We start from the raw sequence: 20517 nt of genomic DNA on the forward strand, positions 1-20517 counted from the left end.
CATTCTCCACACCTGATGGGCATTATCAGTTTACTGTGATGCCCTTTAGCTTAAATAATGCCCCTGCCACCTTCCAAAGGTTGGTGAATCAAGTCCTTGCTTGCTTGGAGTCCTTTAGTGCAGCTTATCTTGACGATATTGCTGTCTTTAGCTCCAGCTGGCAGGATCACCTGGTCCATCTGAAGAAGGTTTTGAAGGCCCTGCAAGCAGCAGGCCTCTCTATCAAGGCATCCAAATGTCAGATAGGGCAGGTAACTGTGGTATACTTGGGACACCTTGTAGGTGGAGGCCAAGTTCAGCCACTCCAGAAAAAGATCCAGACTATTCTGGACTGGGTAGCTCCAAAAACCCAGACTCAAGTCAGGGCATTCCTTGGCTTGACTGGGTACTGCAGGAGGTTTGTGAAGGGATATGGATCCATAGTGACACCCCTCACAGAACGTACCTCTAAGAAAATGCCGAAGAAGGTAAACTGGACTATAGAATGCCAACAGGCTTTTGACACCCTGAAACAAGCTATGTGCACAGCACCAGTTCTCAAAGCTCCAGGTTACTCCAAGCAGTTCATTGTGCAGACTGATGCCTCTGAACATGGGATAGGGGCAGTTTTGTCCCAAACAAATGATGATGGCCTTGACCAGCCTGTTGCTTTCATTAGCAGGAGGTTACTCCCCAGGGAGCATGGTTGGAGTGCCATTGAGAGGGAGGCCTTTGCTGTGGTTTGGTCCCTGAAGAAGCTGAGACCATACCTCTTTGGTACTCACTTTGTAGTTCAAACTGACCACAGACCTCTCAGATGGCTAATGCAAATGAAAGGTGAAAATCCAAAACTGTTGAGGTGGTCCATCTCCCTACAGGGAATGGACTTTATAGTGGAACACATACCTGGGACTGCCCATGCCAATGCAGATGGCCTTTCCAGGTTCTTCCACTTAGAAAATGAAGACTCTCTTGGGAAAGGTTAGTCTCATCCTCTTTCGTTTGGGGGGGGTTGTGTAAGGAAATGCATCCTTGGCATGGTTACCCCCTGACTTTTTGCCTTTGCCAAGTTATGATTTGAAAGTGTGCTGAGGCCTGCTAACCAGGCCCCAGCACCAGTGTTCTTTCCCTAAATTGTACCTTTGTCTCCACAATTGAAACAACCCTGGCATCCAGGTAAATCCTGTGTAACTGGTACCCCTGGTACCAAGGGCCCTGATGCCAGGGAAGGTCTCTAAGGGCTGCAGCATGTCTTAGGCCACCCTGGGGACCCCTCACTCAGCACATGCACACTGCTTGCCAGCTTGTGTGTGCTGGTGGGGAGAAAATGACTAAGTCGGCATGGCACTCCCCTCAGAGTGCCATGCCAACCTCACACTGCCTGTGGCATAGATAAGTCACCCCTCTAGCAGGCCTTACAGCCCTAAGGCAGGGTGAACTATACCACAGGTGAGGGCATAGGTGCATGAGCACTATGCCCCTACAGTGTCTAAGCAAAACCTTAGACATTGTAAGTGCAGGGTAGCCATAAGAGTATATGGTCTGGGAGTCTGTCATACACGAACTCCACAGCACCATAATGCCTACACTGATGCCAGTGTACATTTTATTGTGAAATACACCCAGAGGGCATCTTAGAGATGCCCCCTGAAAACATACCCGACTACCAGTGTGGGCTGACTAGTTTTTGCCAGCCTGCCACACACCAGACGTGTTGCTGGCCACATGGGGAGAGTGCCTTTGTCACTCTGTGGCCAGGAACAAAGCCTGTACTGGGTGGAGGTGCTTCTCACCTCCCCCTGCAGGAACTGTAACACCTGGCGGTGAGCCTCAAAGACTCACCCCCTTTGTTACAGCGCCACAGGGCATCCCAGCTAGTGGAGATGCCTGCCCCTCCGGCCACTGCCCCCACTTTTGGCAGCAAGGCTGGAGGAGATAATGAGAAAAACAAGGAGGAGCCACTCCCCAGTCAGGACAGCCCCTAAGATGTCCTGAGCTGAGGTGACTCTGACTTTTAGAAATCCTCCATCTTGCTGATGGAGGATTCCCCCAATAGGATTAGGGATGTGACCCCCTCCCCACTGGGAGGAGGCACAAAGAGGGTGTAACCACCCTCAGGGCTAGGAGCCATTGGCTACTATTACTATCCTCCCAGACCTAAACACCCCCCTAAATCGAGTATTTAGGGGTCCCCAGAACCAAGGAAGATAGATTCCTGCAACCCGAAGACGAAGAAGGACTGCTGACCTGAAGCCCTGCAGAGAAGACGGAGACAACAACTGCTTTGGCCCCAGTCCTACCGGCCTGTCTCCCCAGCGACGCATCCCCCAGGGTCCAGCGACCTCTGAAGCCTCAGAGAACTACAAATGCAAAAAGAACAAGTGATGGACGGAATGCTGAACAATGTCAAACATTCACCCCCAGTACAGAGATCTGGGCCTAAATCCATTGTTTTTTTGCTGCCCATGCCATTCCAGTTTGGACCCAGCCATATGCAAATCAGTGTTGACCCTGTTCCCCATGGGAACAGTCCAGCCCGAACTGCCAGGACAGGTCTTTCCTGGACTGAAAATAAGCATCCTGGGACCGGTTTCGGGGTTTCACCCCTCATCAGCCAGGCTAGCTTGAATCCAGTGGCATGGGAAGCACGGGACCCACGTCTGGGCAAATCCTTCCCACTTAGGGCGATAAATGCAAAAAGAACTAGTGATGGACGGAATGCTGAACAATGTCAAACATTCACCCCCAGAACAGAGATCTGGGCCTAAATCCATCGTTTTTTTGCTGCCCATGCCATTCCAGTTTGGACCCAGCCATATGCAAATCAGTCTTGACCCTGTTCCCCATGGGAACAGTCCAGCCCGAACTGCCAGGCCAGGTCTTCCTTGGACTGGAAACAAGCATCCTGGGTCCGGTTCTGGGGTTTCACCCCTCATCAGCCAGGCTAGCTTGAATCCAGTGGCATGGGAAGCATGGGACCCACGTCTGGGCATACCCTTCCCACTAAGGGCGACAAATGCAAAAAGAACAAGTGATGGACGGAATGCTGAACAATGTCAAACATTCACCCCCAGTACAGAGATCTGGGCCTAAATCCATTGTTTTTTTGCTGCCCGTGCCATTCCAGTTCCGGGCTCACTTTGCCACTGGATTCAAGCTAGCCTGGCTGATGAAGGGTGAAACCCTGAAACCGGTCCCAGGATGCTTCTTTCCGGTCCAGGGAGGACCTGGCCTGGCAGTTCGGGCTGGACTGTTCCCATGAGGAACAGGGTCAAGACTGATTTGCATATGGCTTAGTCTTAACTGGGGTGGCATGGTGAGCAAAAGAACGATGGATTAAACCCAGATCTGTGACTGGGGGTGAATGTTTGATTGGTTCCGCATTCCGTCCATCATTTGTGTTTTGCTTTGCTTTTGCTGCCATAAGTGCGCCGGGTATGCCCAGAAGTCGGTCCCGGGCTCACTATGCCACTGGATTCAAGCTAACCTAGCTGATGAAGGGTGAAACCCTGAAACCGGTCCCAGGATGCTTGTTTCCGGTCCAGGGTGGACCTGGCCTGTCAGTTCGGGCTGGACTGTTCCCATGAGGAACAGGGTCAAGACTGATTTGCATATGGCTGGGTCTAAACTGGGGTGGCATGGTGAGCAAAAGCAAAATGTTACCTCCCCCAGAAACTGTTGATTTTTGCACTGTGTCCACTTTTAAAATAGCTTATTGCCATTTGTGCCAAAACTGTACATGTTATTGTGATAATTCAAAGTTCCTAGAATAACTGAGTGAAATACCTTTCATTTAAAGTATTGTTTGTAAATCTTGAACCTGTGGTTCTTAAACTAAGAAAATATATTTTTCTATGTAAAAACCTATTGGCCTGGAATTGTCTTTGAGTGTGTGTTCCTCATTTATCGCCTCTGTGTGTACAACAAATGCTTAACACTACCCTCTGATAAGCCTACTGCTCGACCACAATACCACAAAATAGAGCATTAGAATTATCACTTTTTGCCACTATCTTACCTCTAAGGGGAACCCTTGGACTCTGTGCACACTATTTCTTACTTTGAAATAGTATATGCAGAGCCAACTTCCTACACTTGGGAATTGATATTCCCCGTTCGCTTACAATGAAAAATAGGGATTTTTAGCAGGGGACAGATAAAATAAAGCCTTTTTTAGGCTTAAAAACATCAGGGGTCTCCTGCTTGAATCTGGTCTATTGGCGTGTATTGTTGTACTGCCACTGCTTTTTTCTTCTGCTCTCAATGGTCTCTTATATTGGCACTTCCTCTCTTGCCTGTCCTGCATGGTTGGTTTGTTGCCCCTGCCCCCCTTTCCCCTGCCCTTAGTGGTCCCTTGTGCTGCTACCACCCCTCCAGCCTGCCCAGCGTAGTCAACTTGTTGGCTCTGCACCCTCCTCCCTGGCCTCAATTATCTGAGTCCATGCACCGGACACCTGCCTCCCCGCAGTTTTCCAATGAACAACTAGGTTGCTAACATTTGATATTTATCACAAAAGTGTGGTACGCCTGACATCAACTTGATGTAATTAAAACTGTAATACCTAAAGCATTTCCTTTAGAAAAGATAAAAATGAGAGGGTCCCATAAAAATGATGGTTAGTGCTATAAAAAACTAAAATATTTTCGTAGATCTTGAATAGATTTTAAGTTATTTCATATCTTGATTTTTTTTTTTTTTATCCAGTTGATCACTTGATTATATGTTGCACTTAGGGGGGAGAATGTGGTGTTACGGCCAAAGCTGCAGACTTTGCAACTGGGGATCCAGATTTGAGTTTGTGTCAGCTCAACATCCTGTGATTCTGGGCAAATCTCCTCATGCTTAAAGTCCAAAAGAAATGTGTTCTTGTGTCATATAACTGATGACCATGTAAAGCGCTCCAATACTTTTGGGTCAAGTCTGTGCTATATAAAAATGTAAAAAAGACACACACAAAAAGTAAGTGTTTCGCACACTTCTGTCATTGGGCTATACTTGGGCTACATGTGGGCGATGCTTGTGCTACATTTGGATTTTTTGTTTTCTCTGGTGGCCATCTTCGGAGATTCTTTTGTTATGAAGCTCCCTAATCTCCTCATTTACTGCAATATTCTCAGAAGAAAATGCTATCAGTATTCCACTTCAATTCCATCAAGATGGCAGTCAGATGTGCCATACTTTTGGTATAAATTCAGGTTGTGCATGTTTCAGTATAAATGTCAGATTATTTTAATGAAATAGAAAAGGAATCTATTTGAGGATTCGCTTAAAACGTGTCCTAATTTTTTTTTCTACAGCTTCAGTTGTGCCACACTTCTGTCATAAGTAAGACTGTTAGCGCTCTAGTTGTTCTTTAGAAAACTCTAAAAGGCTGCAGTAGAACACAAGGGAATAAACTGGCAGGCTGCTCTTGTTGAAGTACAACGGGAAGGTATTTGAGAACTCACTTAAAAAGTGTCCTAATTTTTCTTTCTACAGCGCTAACCATAATTTGTAAGACAAAATGAACCCCCTCATTTTATTCCTTTCTGAATTAAATGTTTAAAGTTTTACCTGCTTGATTCAATCAAGATGGCTTCAGGTGTGCTACAGTTTTGTCATAAGTGAGTCTGTTAGTGCTCTAGTTGTTCTTTAGAACACTCTCACTCTGACTGCAGTAGAGTACAAGGGAATCAACTGAGCAGCTGCTCCTGTTGGAAGTACATGTTTTACTGACAATGTCAGACTTAATTCTCATATGGCTGAGAAAGGGTGAATTTACCAAAAATATGCTTTCCTCTTAGCTTCTGGAGAACCTTCCATAATCTCTTTGGGAAAATCATGAGAAAACAGTTTTCTCTCAAATATGATACATGAAATCCCAGAAGAAGGGGTTTTCACAGGGTAAAATCAACTTAGCATCAAATTATTTATATTGTAACTAAAATGTGGTATCACCCTTTATATGCTTTCCTTTTTGTGACCCTCAAAACCTGTCATTCACTACAATGCATTTCAGTTGGTGCTGTCCTGTATATTGGTCCGCGATGGCTGCCAGCACTTCCTGGTTAAAGTGCTGACAGCCAATCGGATTTCCTTTAATATCTCAAAAACTACTGAATGGATTTACACCAAATAACAAAAAGCGTGCTTTCTGGACCAAAAGCTACCTTTCTTCCAAATTTGGTGTAATTTCATCCATAGGTTCGTGCAGTAGTCGTGTTCAATTTTCCTGTGCGAATTAAAATGGGAAACTCACTTATTTTTTTGATCCCACCCTTTTCCTCTGTCTCGCTTGACGGATCACCCTGAAACTTTCTGTGTACAACAAGACCTTTTATCACACTTTGTTTGGTAAATTTCATAAAGATTCATCAAATGGCACCAGAGATTTATAGCCAGGTCAAAAACCGCTTTTTCTGTGGAACCTAGGTCCTAACTATAACTACCAATTGGTGACTTCCAGTAGGTAACAAATATATATATATGCTATGGCTTGCTTAGTACACTTCGAAGTATAGGTAATATTTTAGGAAACTGCACTTATTGTAATCTGGAAATACAACAAGTTTTCATGCATTTGATGGTGTTGTCTGCTGTCAAGTATTCTGCTATCTGGGCTTAAATGTACTGGATTTCTCTCTGCTACTACCTCTTGTTTTACTGAATGGAGTCAAACTCTGAAAATATTACAGTAGTAACACAATGGTAATAGCGAGTGTATTGTTTATTCTGCTTAATCACGGAAAAACATTACAAGCTGCAACAGGCCTTGTATAGGAAGTCAGAGAAAAACAAGATAAAGAACTGTGAGTGAAAACTGGTCATAAAACATACTGGGCAGACCATGAAAGGAGTTAAAAAGGATGACATCCTCTCATGAAATTGCTATGTCCTCTCGGCTGAGGCTAGTTTGATCTGATTGCACTACCTTCACTGTACATACCTCACCCTGAAGAGATTCTGGCAGGAGGGGAAGATAACTGCACTAGCGTGCTTCCATTGCCCCGATGGGGACGCAGGTTTCTTCAATATGACAGTCATATCCATTAATCACTAGCTACTAGAAACAGATAAAGTCCTCCATGTTCTGGGTCTTTAGTATTTCTTTATGCACTTCTGCAGTCCTCTCAGCTAAGCTTTTTTTTTTTTTTTTTAGAAAAGCAAAGTCACAGCAATACACATTACAGTTCCAGTTAAACTTCCATGACATTTCATACCCAATCGTGATGTGACACATCGGTCCCCATGCTCCCCATCCCCCTACGAGCAATCTGCTGCAACCTTGTGAAGGTGCGTGTCCTTGACACCCCCCACCCCCACCCTTCATGGACCATGGCTTGGATAGACAGGGTTCCAACAGTATTCCCCCCTGCGACTGGCCCATTCTTTCCATATCTTGTGATGTTTCTGGGGGCACCTTTTCGCTAAACAGACTGGACTTTCCAGACTCATGCACTGATCCATACCTATGGCTCCTCTGTCGACAGAAGGGGCTCTCAGCTAAGCTTTGACCTAAGAGCAGGGTTGCTTTGCTGAAAGTGCAAGCTGAACTGGCTGTAGAAACGGAGCCCATAACCAGAGTAACACAAAAATACTGCACTTGCAACATTGTTCTTATTGTTTTTCTGACTCTGGGCTTCGTTTCTAGAGTCATTTCTGCTTGTTCAATGTGCATGGTACCCCGCTCATAAACCAAGGTGAACTGAGTATAGAATCAAAGCCCATAATCCCAAAGCAATGTTGCTTGGCTAGCACTATTAGCCAAAAAAGGATAGTGGAGCAGCTTTCTCTGCTGCAACTCTCGGTTTACCAGGGGTCTCAGAGGAAGATCTGCAGGCCACAAGCAAGGGACTGCCGGGCTGTTAGCAGCCTGCAGGCCGTACTTTGAGTACCACTCTTGTAAACAAATGTAAGCACTGGGTGCTTAAATAATCAAGTAAACACAAGTAAATGATATGGTCTGCCCAAAGCCTAGATGGCTGAATGTCATGTAGTGGACCCCAAAAAATAAATGAATATATAAAAAAAAGAGGGTGAGATAGCTTCACCAGCAAGATGTGTGCACTGGAATATGGAGCCACATAGTCCTCATTTTTTTTGCGTCCCATGTAACTTCTCAAGGTCCTCTGAGGGAAAGCAGCCTGAGACTGCATTCTGCAGTCACCCTTCAGAAGACAATAACAGAAGGGTGCCTATCCTGTGACCTTCCCCTAACTTATTTTCTCCAAAGGTAAGAAACGTTTTGCAGGCTCAGGAATCCTCAGCCAATCCCAGGCTACAGTCTATTCATTGGTTCACTGCCAGTCACAGGTCTACACATTTTTCCTGTAATTATGGGATTTCTTAGTCTTTATTAGCTATGAGCACGAGAGTGCCGCTGCTTTGCCTCATTTTACTGTGATTTACTGTTTAGTTGTCCCTGGGACAAAATAGAAATTACATCTTCTAGCCTGTGGCAGAAAACAGGATGCTTCAGGTGTTGTATGATGTGATTTCCACACCCCTGCTGGCATCCCTGCATGAGCTACTGAGGTGATCACAGCTGGCTGAATAGGGTGGCCTTCAATGTAACCTTGTCTGATATAATCATAATTACAGTGTTAATAATGTTACTAGCTAGGGAGAATTTTCATTGAGCAGAGCAGACGTTGGAGACTCTCCCCTGTGTGGTGTTTTAAAGTGGTACATCAGACAGTATATAGCCAGGTGAGACCTGATTGGGGTGATTCATGTAGATGGTACTTGCTAGTTCCTTTTGTTACAAATCCTCAACCAAAACTAGTGATAGTTTATTTAAGAGATTTCAGAACTCAACTCGATATGCCTTTTTTTTTATAAGCACTGATTCAATTTTCTCTGCAGAGGCTGAAAGCTGCTTTTCACTACACTGTGGGTTCCTTGTGTCAGGAAATGGCGGAAGAGAAACAAGTTCATTTCAGCAAACAGACTATTGCAGCACTTTCAGAAGTCACCTTCAGACAATGCGGTAACTGTCGAACTGTTTATAGAATTTTTCAAACCTCATGTCTGAAGTTGTGTTACAGTAGTAAAGATGACATTACAATAATAAAATATCACTCATATCTATTTTTAGGGGGTTTGGCCCCCTAACAGATTAAGGCCCTCATTATGAACATAGCGGTCTGGGCCGCCAGACCGGCGGTGGCGGTAATTACCGCTACCGGCATGGCGGCCCAAACCGCCATATAATATTCCTGGCAGAACTGCCACTTTTGCAACTCCACCACCGCCAGACTTCCGCCACCAGGCAGTCTGGCGATGGCGAAGTTACATATCCGACAGGGCAGCGCTGCAAGCAGCGCTGTCTGCCGGATAACTTTCCATGGTTCCATCAGCCTTTCCCTGGCGGTTTACCCCGCCAGGGAAAGGCTGGCTGAATGGGTGCCTAGGGGCCCCCCTGGGGGCCCCTGCACTGCCCATGAACTTGGCAGGGTCAGGGGCCCCTGTGCACAGCCCCATTGTGCATGTCACTGCCCGATTTACAGGCATTGACATACGTGACGGGTGCTGCTGCACCCGCCGCACTGCTACTTTGCTGCCGGCTCCATGTGGAGCCGGCGTCAATGTACAGGCCCTGCATTCCGCTGGGCGGAAACACTGTTTCCGCCCACCGGCCCAGCGCAATGTACATAATGTGGCTGGCGGGGTCCTTAGCACGCTTGCGGTGTTTTGTTGACCGCCAGTGCCGAACTCAGCGGGTTTTCCCACCGAGTTCATAATGAGGGCCTAAGTGTTTTAATAGTGTCCCTTGTTAAACAGTTTTTTATATGAAAACTTTAGTCCAGGCTAATTCAGTTTAAAATGTGCTCATTCTTTAATTGTTGCCTTTGGTATACATTAATCATCATGCCAGCATTATTCTTAGTTTGTTTTTGTTAAAATAAAACTTGTTTTTGTGTGATTTGTCTTTAGTTGCTTTGTATACTTCCATAAGGAGCATTGCCTCGTCATGGATGAACTGAATCTTCTTCACAAAAGCAGTTTACAGAAGCTTACAACACTAAAGAATCTTTCTGAACATGTGTCAAATAGGCAAAACAGCAGTTTTTTGGTAGCATGGGGTCACACACAGGAAGTATCATCTATGTAGCATTCTTATATAGTGGAACGACTTTAAGCATGACTTTTTTGGGGTTGACACATAGTAAATAGGCAGTGGTATGTCAAGTATTAACACAATGGAACTGCTATTAGTGAATCCATATGGATCTAATTGGCAGCCATTTTAAAGTGGTATGTATGGCTAAGATACTAAGGATGACTAGAAGAAAAGGCAACCCAATGTGAAATTTTTAAAACTGGGGCTTCCATGTTGCCTCGTAGACTGTATCAATATCACCAACAGATCCCAGGGGAAGACAACTGTGGGTCTGCTGTCATTTAATGGAGTTAGTCTGAGCGGGCCAGGAAAAAATGACTATACTGTATATCGTGCATGTACAAAAGCTTGATTAGGGTCCAAAAGGAGATGTGAATTGAGGAATTGTCTGAAATGCTTTTTCTTTCAGTGTGCCTTTCTCCTGGGCAAATTAGCTCCTGAAAACATTCTGATGCAAGCATCAGTCAGGTAGGCCTTGCTGCTTGCATCCTTAGTCAAGGGTTAATCTTTCTTTTCTTCCAAGAGCAGACGCAGTTGGAGGTTTCTTCCGTAGTCTGGGGCTTGATCCCAGCCCTGGAGGATTAGCACAGCAAACTCTGACAGAGTCCATCACTGCAGGGGAAGATTTGTTGAAGTGCAGATGAATATAAAATGGTAGTTCAAGGGGGCAATATTTATTTAGCCAGTGATTGAAAGGCTGAGACAACCAAAGACTAAGCTTCATTAAAAATAAATCAAACAATCCTCTACTTGGAATGGAATAGTTTTCTGACTTTTCCACCTCTTCCTCCTTGGTACTGGCAGGCAGAGGTTCGGATGATCCTAAAGTGCTATGTGGATTTTACATAGAGTGCATAGGCTGGGTGTCCTCCTTTGCTAAGCTATGTTGTCCAAACCCAGGTAAAAAGTGAGCAGTAGTTTCAGGAACTGTGTAAGAAAGCTGGTTTGGTTGAAGACCAGAAATAAGGTATTCCTCAGCTGAGCAGACAGCTTTGCACCATAGACTCCGGAAACAAAATGTATGTAGGTTGTTAAATCCAGATAGTAGAAGGCAGCCAGTAGGGTAACCTCTAGCTCATTCAGTCTTGTGTATCATGTCCTTTGTAGACGTTTTTCACAATGCACACAGGTTACTGTTCATTCCCTCACTGTGGACATGTAATCTAGTAATCTCACATACTAAATACGGCCCACCTACTGATGAAAGGAAGGTTCCCGTTATAGGGACAAGGGGGCATTGTACACAGGAAGCCTCGGAAAGCGTCCTTCCCCATTGAATTATATTTGGAGGACAAACCCTTACCAGTTCGGTAAGGATTCTGGTGATTAGGAGAAAATTTCACCGGAAGAGAAACATAAGGCAGGCAAGAAAAAGTGGATTGAGTAGGGGTGACACAGCTTTTTTCAAGTTCCACTAGGCTTTGCACCCCTATAATTATTTTGCACGTAAGGAAACTGAGGAAAGGTTTGGCATTGATTTGCCTGAGATTGTACAATGTGCTTAAATATACTGCAAAACATTCCCAGAGAAAACAATAAAGACCGGGAAATAAAGTAACATCCCATAGGAACCAATGTTAAAGATTTAAATTATTTCAACAGTGAAAAAAAGAATGTGTAGATGTATAACTGTGGATGTATGCAAAAAGACGTTGTCCTCAGAAAGTGCACTCCCAACAGGTTACTATTTATTGTGGAATGCAGCAAAGTCAGCAACATACAGTTATTTCTTTAGCATTTTCACTTTTCAGGCCTAATGCCTTTCAGACATCTCAGTCCTTGTTCACAGGCCAAATGTATGGGTTGAGCAGATTAATTGCAGGCACGTGATCACTCAGTTAAATACCAGTTCTGCCCCAGTAGGCCCCTATCTGTGGATGTATGTATATAATTTGTAAACTCTTTTTTAAAAATTACAAATAATTTAAATTAAAAACATACATTACAAAATGAACATTATAACAACAATTATGGCAAGAAAGTGAAGTTGTAATATTTAATTCATTCAAGACTGCAGATAAAAACATCATCAGATCAGCTCTAAGACGCTACCTCCAGCAGATACAGATCACCAAGCACACAGCTCTTGCAGCTCTCATCAACGCCAGCACTGACTGCAGCAAGGCAATGTTTGCCATCATCAGAGATTTTACATCATCTCCTGTTGCTTTTAGCAACATCACTCTCTCACAAGACCTTTTGCTTTCTGAATTATTTTGTAACAAAAACACCTCCATACACAGAAACTTAGATCCTCAACTTGACTTCATCAGCGTCACAACTCAACTTTCCATCACGGCCGACAAATGAACCTTTACCTCGTTGCCTGCCATCACCACTGTCGAAATTATTGCTACCATGAAGGCCATCCGCTCAGGGGCTCCATCTGACCCTTATCCCAAACCACGCTTCACCAAAGGACTCCTACTGATCTGTGAAGCACTAACACTACTCCTCAATGCCTCCCTCAACTCAGCCACATACTCGGACACCTTGAAACATGCACTTGCTCAAGAAACAATCCACTGACCTAGCCACACTTTCCAACTGCAGACCCATCTCCCTCCTACCATACCAGGCAATGGTATTCGAGAAGCAAATCAACTAACATCTCAATGACCACCAGCTCCTTGATGCCTTGAAGTACAGATTCAGGCCCATCCACAGTACAGAGACAGTACTCATCACCGCCACAGACTACATCCACAATGGATAGACAGAGGAGACATGGCAGTCCTCATTCTCCTGGACCTCTCCGAAGCATTTGACAGTGTCTCTCACCCCATCCTCATTGGTCGCCCACACAAGAATGGTATTCAAGGACTCGCTCTCTGGTAGATCTGCTCCTTCTTAACAGATATAACACAAGCTGTCAGTCTGGTAACTTACTCCTCAGACACACAGAGACGCATCTGCAGAGTGTCTCAAGGTTCATCGCTCACCCACACTTCCTCAAAACATGTACACAATCCCTTTGGCCAATGTCATACGCACACATTACATATATATCCTCTCCTACACAGATGACCTGTAGCTCATACTCTTCCTCTCGGACAAGGCGCCCAACACAAGAAACAAGTTTACCGCCTGCATGACAGAAATCTCTAAGTGGATGAAAGCAACTCTTCTCAAGCGCAGCACTGACAAGACAGAAGTAGTGATGTTCGACAGAAACATTTCATCATGAGACTCCAGCTGTTGACTAGCTAAACTACGACCCACACCCAGAAACCACACCAGGAACCTTGGAATAATCACTGACAGCAAACTGGACATGACTGCAAAAGTCAGTGCTAATACTACACCCTGTGTCTCACCCTGAAGATGCTAAGGAAGGTATTCAAATTGCTTCCAGGCAACACTAGAAAAACGTATTTTATTTCCTAGTCGCTAGCAAAGTGAATTATCGGGAAAACATCTAGGCCAGGATTACCAGGCAACTCACTAGAAGACTACAAACCATCCAGAACTCAGCAACCAGGCTCATCCACAACATCCAACACAGAAGTTGCATCACACCACATCCCAGAGAAATCCACTGGCTCCTGATACGCAAACACACTCAATTCAAACCCTCACATACACATCCAAGGCATTATACCACCTCAGCCCTGCCTACCTGAACAGTTGCATCTCTTTCCACCAACCACCCAGACACTTCCACTCCGCAGGACTCGTACTCTCACACATCCCACCTATACACAGAACCAGATCAGGAGGATGAGTGCTCTCTTACATTGCTTCTAAAGCATGAAATGACCCATCAGCTCCACATCAGAGTCTCCTCTTCTCCTCTTGAAATCCGCTAGAAGCTGAAAACCTGCATTTTCAACTAACCAACCTACCATAAACAAGGCTAGGCACACATATCTGCTCAGTGTCAGGATATCCTTGTGGGTGACAGTGCACTTTACAAATACACATGAAATTTTATGAAGTAATATGCTGTAACATTTTATTGTATTAGTTCTAGATTAAAATGAAACATTTCACATGACAATATTTTGTTTTAAAGAAGGATAAACTTTAATATTTTTCCTATACATTCCCATAGGGAGCTTTCCGTCCTGTTGGCGGAGATCTCCACATGTGTGTTCAAAGGTACTAGTAGTAAAGACATTGATGTGAATTGTTATGTGATGCTACCTGTGATGAGGTTGATATCTGTGGGGGTATGTATGAAATTATGAGCATTACATTAGGGGCGGTGGGGGTTTTAATTGTATTGTGCACTGTAACTGCTGAATCTGTTTAGGGCAATTTATTTTTTCATTTTTAATAACAAAGATTATTTTTGTATGTCAACTCACATTTATTTGTAATGATTATGTATTTTTAGAAACCTTTGCAAGAGACCTTGAAATGTTTGCAAGGTAAGTTTAATCACAGAGCGTGCCTAACAATCATAAATGTAAGATATGTATATATGTGGGTGTGTGTGTTTGTAGCATCTGTGGCTGTAGACACATTTTTAGCATACTCCTGCCATCTAGTGTTGAACGTTTGCTAGTTGTCTTCCTTTAAAAAATGTTCGCGAGTCTTGAGATTTATTACGACTCCTCTTCTTGATGTACATTGCGCATGTAGACTAACTTCATTTTAGATTGAGTTTTTTTTTTTTGTTCACCTGTCATCGGGTTCGGACGTGTACAGAGTAGGCCCTGCATTTCGGTGTGGCCCCGCATGTCTGTCAGATCCTTTGGTTCCCCTCTTTTACAATTTGTTTCCAACTTCTCATGTATTATCGCAGAAAGACCATCTAACCCTCCATACTTCATCAATGTCGAGCAGCTTCGGAGGCTGTAGACTCTTCTACATGTAGCATTCCCTCATAAAATGAGCCATAGGTAATGGAAAGGACACTGGTCCATTACTGTCCTCAATGCTAAGCTAAACATTTTTTCTCACCGACCACCAGGAGAACTGTAATTTGTGTTGCTTTATCACAATGATGCAATCTGCCTCTCATGCCTAGCATTTAGGTCCAGGAACCCTCTTCACCACCGAAGGGAACGTGTGTGTGCGAGCACCATGCATCAGAATGACCTGTCGGTCACCCCGGGCATCCAAGTGGAGGAAGCCACAAAGAGGAACAAGCTGGCCTATCGGGGCTCACCTTTACTCAAAGACCTACCAACCCACAGCCATGCAGCGGATCGAACTAGGAAGAGGTGGCCTGATGCTGAAGTTCAGCCCTTGGATGAAAACCACTTGTGAACTCCTGAGTACACCGGCCCATGAAAAACACAAGCTGGCTCCTCATACTGAGGTAGAGCATGCCTCCTGAGGGAGTAGGGCATTGGATACTGAGCATGCAGGTAGAGAAAAGTCTACACAAGGTACACTACTCTCCAGAGGGTGGGGTCGCCACTATCAGAAGCCACCTGAGGGTACAAACCCTCCCACCAAGGCCAGCCTCCCCCAGACCTCAGCTTTGACACCAAAGCCCTCATTGGCTCCAAAATCAGCAGGGCTGCCTCTACACCTTTGGCACATAGGCACCATTCTGCTCCTAAACCTCCCACATCAGCCATCACCACTTTGATTCTGAAAGCCACATTGGCTCTGAAACAACCATCAATGCCCAAACCGCAATCTAAGCCTCAGTCAAAGACTGATTTGGCAGCAAGGAAGCATCAACCACAAGGGCACAAAGACAAAGATCTGTGCAAGACTTCAATAACCCCTCAGAAGTGGATGTTGAGGCACCCATACTGTAAGGGCTCCAGCAAGAATTGAACATTGGACAGCAGGGCCTCTATTGAACTGCTCACAGGGAAAATTTCAAACAGGGTTACCCCATTAATAGACCCTTTTCCACGCTAGAGGACACTGGTTTTCGAGGAACAGACAGCTCCTAAGCCTTCCAAAAGAAAGCCTCCCCCAATGAAAACCTAAGTGCCACGAGTGCTTTTTCTCCATACACTCCTCCATCAACTCCTTCATCAGCTTATAATGGGTCCACAAGGATAGGCTAGTACTCAGAATCAACCATACATTCCTTCCTAAGTTAGTATCACTTTTCCACCTCAGTAAAACTATTGAACTTTCAGTCTTCTTACCACAGTCTGATTCTGTGGCTGAAGTGGAATTGCATGCATTACATAGACTGGACCAGAACATTCATCAACTCATACCAACTGCTTCTCATTTGCTAAACATAACAAGGGACAGGCCATTTCCAAAGCTGACATAGCCAAATGGGTTGTCAAATGTATTTAAACGTGTTACCTCAAGGCCAAAAGGGTATTTCAGCCCCGACCTCTCCATAGGCTACAATTGCCTTCCTTGCCAATATCTCTTTAGCTGACATCTGTAAAGCAGCTATTTGGCCAATATCCCACCTATTTACTAAGCATTACTTTGTGGAATATTGGCCTGCCAACAAGCTTTACTTGGTCCGGGAGTACTAAAACATTATTTCACAAATCTGCATCATCCATGCTCTAGTCGCTGCAGCTGTGGGGGATATTGCTATTCAGTCTATGCTAATTATCTACAGCCATGCATGCTACAAACGAAAAATGTTCTTTGCCCTGTAAGCATCTGTTTGTAGTGTGTAGAGTTATACATTCACATGCACCCACCCTCCTCCCCAGATTTGCATGCAATGACGCAGATTACTTTATTACAATTGTCATCACTAACCATTGTCATAATGCACCATCTTTTTCATTCCCACTACATACTGCCTTGAACCCCTATGTGGAAAACAATCTAAGATGGAGTCCGTGCCCATGTGCAGTGCACACCAAGAGGAGGAATCGCACTGCATTTTGTGACTTGAGAACCTTCTTTGAAGAGGGGAGTGAAAACAAGTGCATTCACATCAATTGGTGACAATCAAAATGGTCCATAGTAGTACACTCAGGCATAAATGGACATGGACTGGCATAAATGTATAGTGCATACCTTCACCCACTGTGGTGAAATCTAGAGTGATAGGTATGCCTGACTTTGAATTTGCCAAGGAGAAACCATTAGGGCATTGATGTATAAGGCTTACGGATGGATATGTAAGTGCATAAGGTGCTAGGGAGCATTTTGCTAGCTACCAGCAGTTCTGAATGCACTCCTCCCACAACCCACTCCTTTTCTTGTCCCATGCACTTTATTCACTAAATACACACATTTGTTCTCCTGTACATTTAAAATATTGGATGAACTTGTTAATGACTCTTGTCATGGTCCTAGTAATGCATGTTGGGAATTATAGTATAGTAAGGAGAATGCAAAAGATGAAGTCTGAAAATAAGGGGCAACACATTAAAATGTTTGATCCACGATTGGCCATGGGTAGGGCATTTCATCTACCCATGGTCAATCGTGGATCAAACATTTTAACGTGTTGCCCCATGTTTTCAGACTTCATCTTTTGAATTCTCCTTATTAAAGTCCATTCCTCGTGCATGTGACCTGGAGTACTTTGTTGTCCTCGTGGCGTTGCTGAAAAAAATAGCTACATTCTCGATTGTGAGACCAAGGTTTTGTCATATGTAATATAACCCATTGCCGCCATCCTAAAAATGCATGCTTCTCAACATGTACCTGAAACCTTCACAACTTTCCGATCCAATCTCGTTATTTCCTGAAAACTTCCCTGTTTCTGTGATTTTAAACCATGGGTGTTTTGCAGTGATACCTGTTTTAGGCAGTTGCTTCCTAAGTAGTGTTGTATATACATTTGGATTATACAAGCACACCTCGCTACTCAGTTCTGTACAGTAGTGTATCTCTTGATTAGTCTGTTATGTAGACAGCTGTTTAGTGGGAAATCGGACCATGTGAGATGAAGCATCCTTTCACCTTCCCTCGGCTCATGCAACCCCTTGCCACCAAATAGTGCAGAAGCCTGTTTGCAGGAGGTAGCGGTTGGGTGCTAGAAGTATTACTATGTTCTACACTGCAACATGGCGGAAAATTTAGACACAGTTCCCTGGTGTTCAGCTGTGCACTCTTAAGAGCAATCGAGATACAGCATGCTGCTGCATTACGCTGCACTATGGTGAGTAATTCAAACTTCGTACTCTACTACCATTTCTGTGGACAGAAGTGATTTGCCTCTCCAAGAATACTGCAAAACTCAACGGAGCAAGGTTAGTCAACCTACTGCACCCATCACTGTGCTGCTTGGCGCATCACTTTGCGCACACAGTCCTCAACCGCAGCAGTGGGACAACAGCTTCCGATCTTGTGATCGGAAACCAATATCTCCTGATCAGAAATAACCAGTCAGTGATTTGCATTAAAGCAACAGTATCATCTTGGTTCTAGTAGTGTGCACTGCTCTCATGCGATGGAATAACTGGTGCAGGAATGCAGTAAATATATCTGATCCTGTTTGATACTCCCCTACCTAACTACCACTCGTCTAGTAGTGACCATGCAATAGCTTGCAGCTAACGCTTCTGATGTAACTCTATTACAAAGTCAAAAAACATGAGGCTTAAGGGAACTCTGTTGTAGGCAACTCCAGTTCAAAAAAGTGGACGCAGTTCCTGTTTATTGTGCACTCAAGATGGACTTTTTGTAACCTTGATGGAAGCTACTTCCCGCAAAGGTAGAATAAGTGTAACTCACTAATGTGCCTGCCGGATGCACATGCAACCCACAAACCTAAACAGCAGGAAAACCTGAGGGAGAAAAGTACTTTTATTTAAAAAATAAAAAAAAATGTTGACTGCAGCTGTCTGGAAAAAAACAATCTTTTAATTTTGATGTCAAACCTGAAGTACAAAATGCAACCAGAATTTGAATATTCTGTTTTCAGGTGGGTTTTACATACATTTAACTGGAATTCATTCAGATTCTACCATATGACTTTCTTTGTATACATTCCTTTCACATTACATTTTTATCCCAGCCACTCCCCTTGGATATAAAAAGTTATCAGATTGGAATTCCTTGTTGTAATTCCATATATTTCGTTAAATATTGTACCCAGAGCCTTTTTTTCTGGCTGATTTTGCTAGCAAAAACATAGTTACATGCAAAATATGCTACATTAGCTGTGGTAAGCAATTCTTCCTATTATGCGTCATTGCTGTAAGATTCAGTGATAAGGTTTTTATATATATCTATATATATATATATATATATATATATTTATTAAATACCCCAGTCTGTGGTAACCGCTTTTTGCTTGTGCAGATAATATCAGCCCCTATTGTACACTACTTGAAATCATATAGTAAGTATTCTAATTGCTTCTGTCCGTCATCGTTTTGAAAAAATATTTTGTGTATAATTGGCAAGGTCCTTTTTAGCTTTTTTTTACCTGACAGTCAATTCGTAACATTTGTAAAAACACCAGTCAGGATTTGTATATTAGTAAATGAAACATTTAGCAAGATTTATTTCTCCAGGACCTTCTTTTTAGTTACTGCTGTTTATTAAGCTATATTTGTTTGGACCCTAGAACCAAACATTGTGTTCTATAAAGCTGAACCCTTGTTTGAATCTTTTATTATCCATAGCATATACAGGATCCTTGCGAACATGCAATATTATTCCCGAATTTAGGCGTTCTGTTAATAGATTACAATGGGCTGCAGGATGGATAACCAGTGTGTTTTTTTGTTGTTTTTTTAAATATAAATTAGCTGAATTGACTCTGCTTGGTGTGCTGACCTAGCAGTCAGTAAACGTGCACCCATAATCAAGAGACCTCTAGAAGTCTGTGAAAACCTTTTCCATTGTGCAGGAGAAAGTTCTGCTTCTGACACTTTGTGATACAGTCTTTATTTTCAATTAAATTATTTGGAATGGCAAATCTAATATTGTGCACAATTTAGGCAACGTCATAGTATAAATAATATGCAACAATCATGGTACATCAAAAAGATGAGAAAATACAGAATACAGTTGATTATATGTGTTGATTAAGATACAAATTACACAAGTTCACTCATTACAGATGCATTGTAATAATTAAATGTGTGACACATAAACATGTGGTATTTATCCAAGAGAAAAGTTTGGGAAAGTGATATCTGTGCAGAACGTCTGTAAGTGTTATACAAACTCGGAGTCTATAAGAGCTTTTGTATCATATTTGTATTTATATTGGGTAGTGTATTGTAGTTGAATTTCAATATAGCTTCGTGGTGAAAAGGTTGAACATTCATTAGACACAACTCAGCCTCCCAGGAAAGTGTGGTGCCTTGAAACCTAGCGGGCAGAGTTGTTTAATTAGAGAGTTGATATAGGTGATTTAGGTAATGGCTGTAAACGCTTTCAATTTTGTTGAAAATCTGCCTTTTATGCGTGGTCACCCTCTATTTTTCGCCTTTTGCTAGACTCTATATTTTTGCTGTTGTTAGAACTCTGTATATTATCCCCCTACTAACCAGTGGTAAAGTGCTTGAGCTCCTCCTTTCAACATTATGAAACTGGTAAACTCCTAATTGGTATATTTAATTTGCATATAAGTCCC

At 43.4% G+C, this 20517-nt stretch overlaps 1 protein-coding gene across 2 annotated transcripts in view; it reads left to right on the forward strand.

Moving 5' to 3' along the window:
* LOC138301096 (centromere protein S-like) overlaps positions 1–20517 on the forward strand; it is a 75010-nt gene that overhangs the window by 37475 nt on the left and 17018 nt on the right. Inside the window, exons 1-3 of one of the 2 annotated variants that reach the window (XM_069241199.1) lie at positions 6707–6768; positions 8825–8948; positions 14422–14455. In XM_069241199.1, coding sequence (XP_069097300.1) covers positions 8873–8948; positions 14422–14455 — 110 coding nt within the window. In that variant the 5' untranslated portion in view covers positions 6707–6768; positions 8825–8872. Of the gene's footprint in view, positions 1–6706; positions 6769–8824; positions 8949–14421; positions 14456–20517 lie in introns of those variants that run through there. The other variant, XM_069241198.1, reaches the window with a different exon arrangement.

The sequence above is a fragment of the Pleurodeles waltl genome, chromosome 6 (genome assembly GCF_031143425.1).
Source record: "Pleurodeles waltl isolate 20211129_DDA chromosome 6, aPleWal1.hap1.20221129, whole genome shotgun sequence".
Classification (NCBI taxonomy): Eukaryota; Metazoa; Chordata; class Amphibia; order Caudata; family Salamandridae; genus Pleurodeles; species Pleurodeles waltl.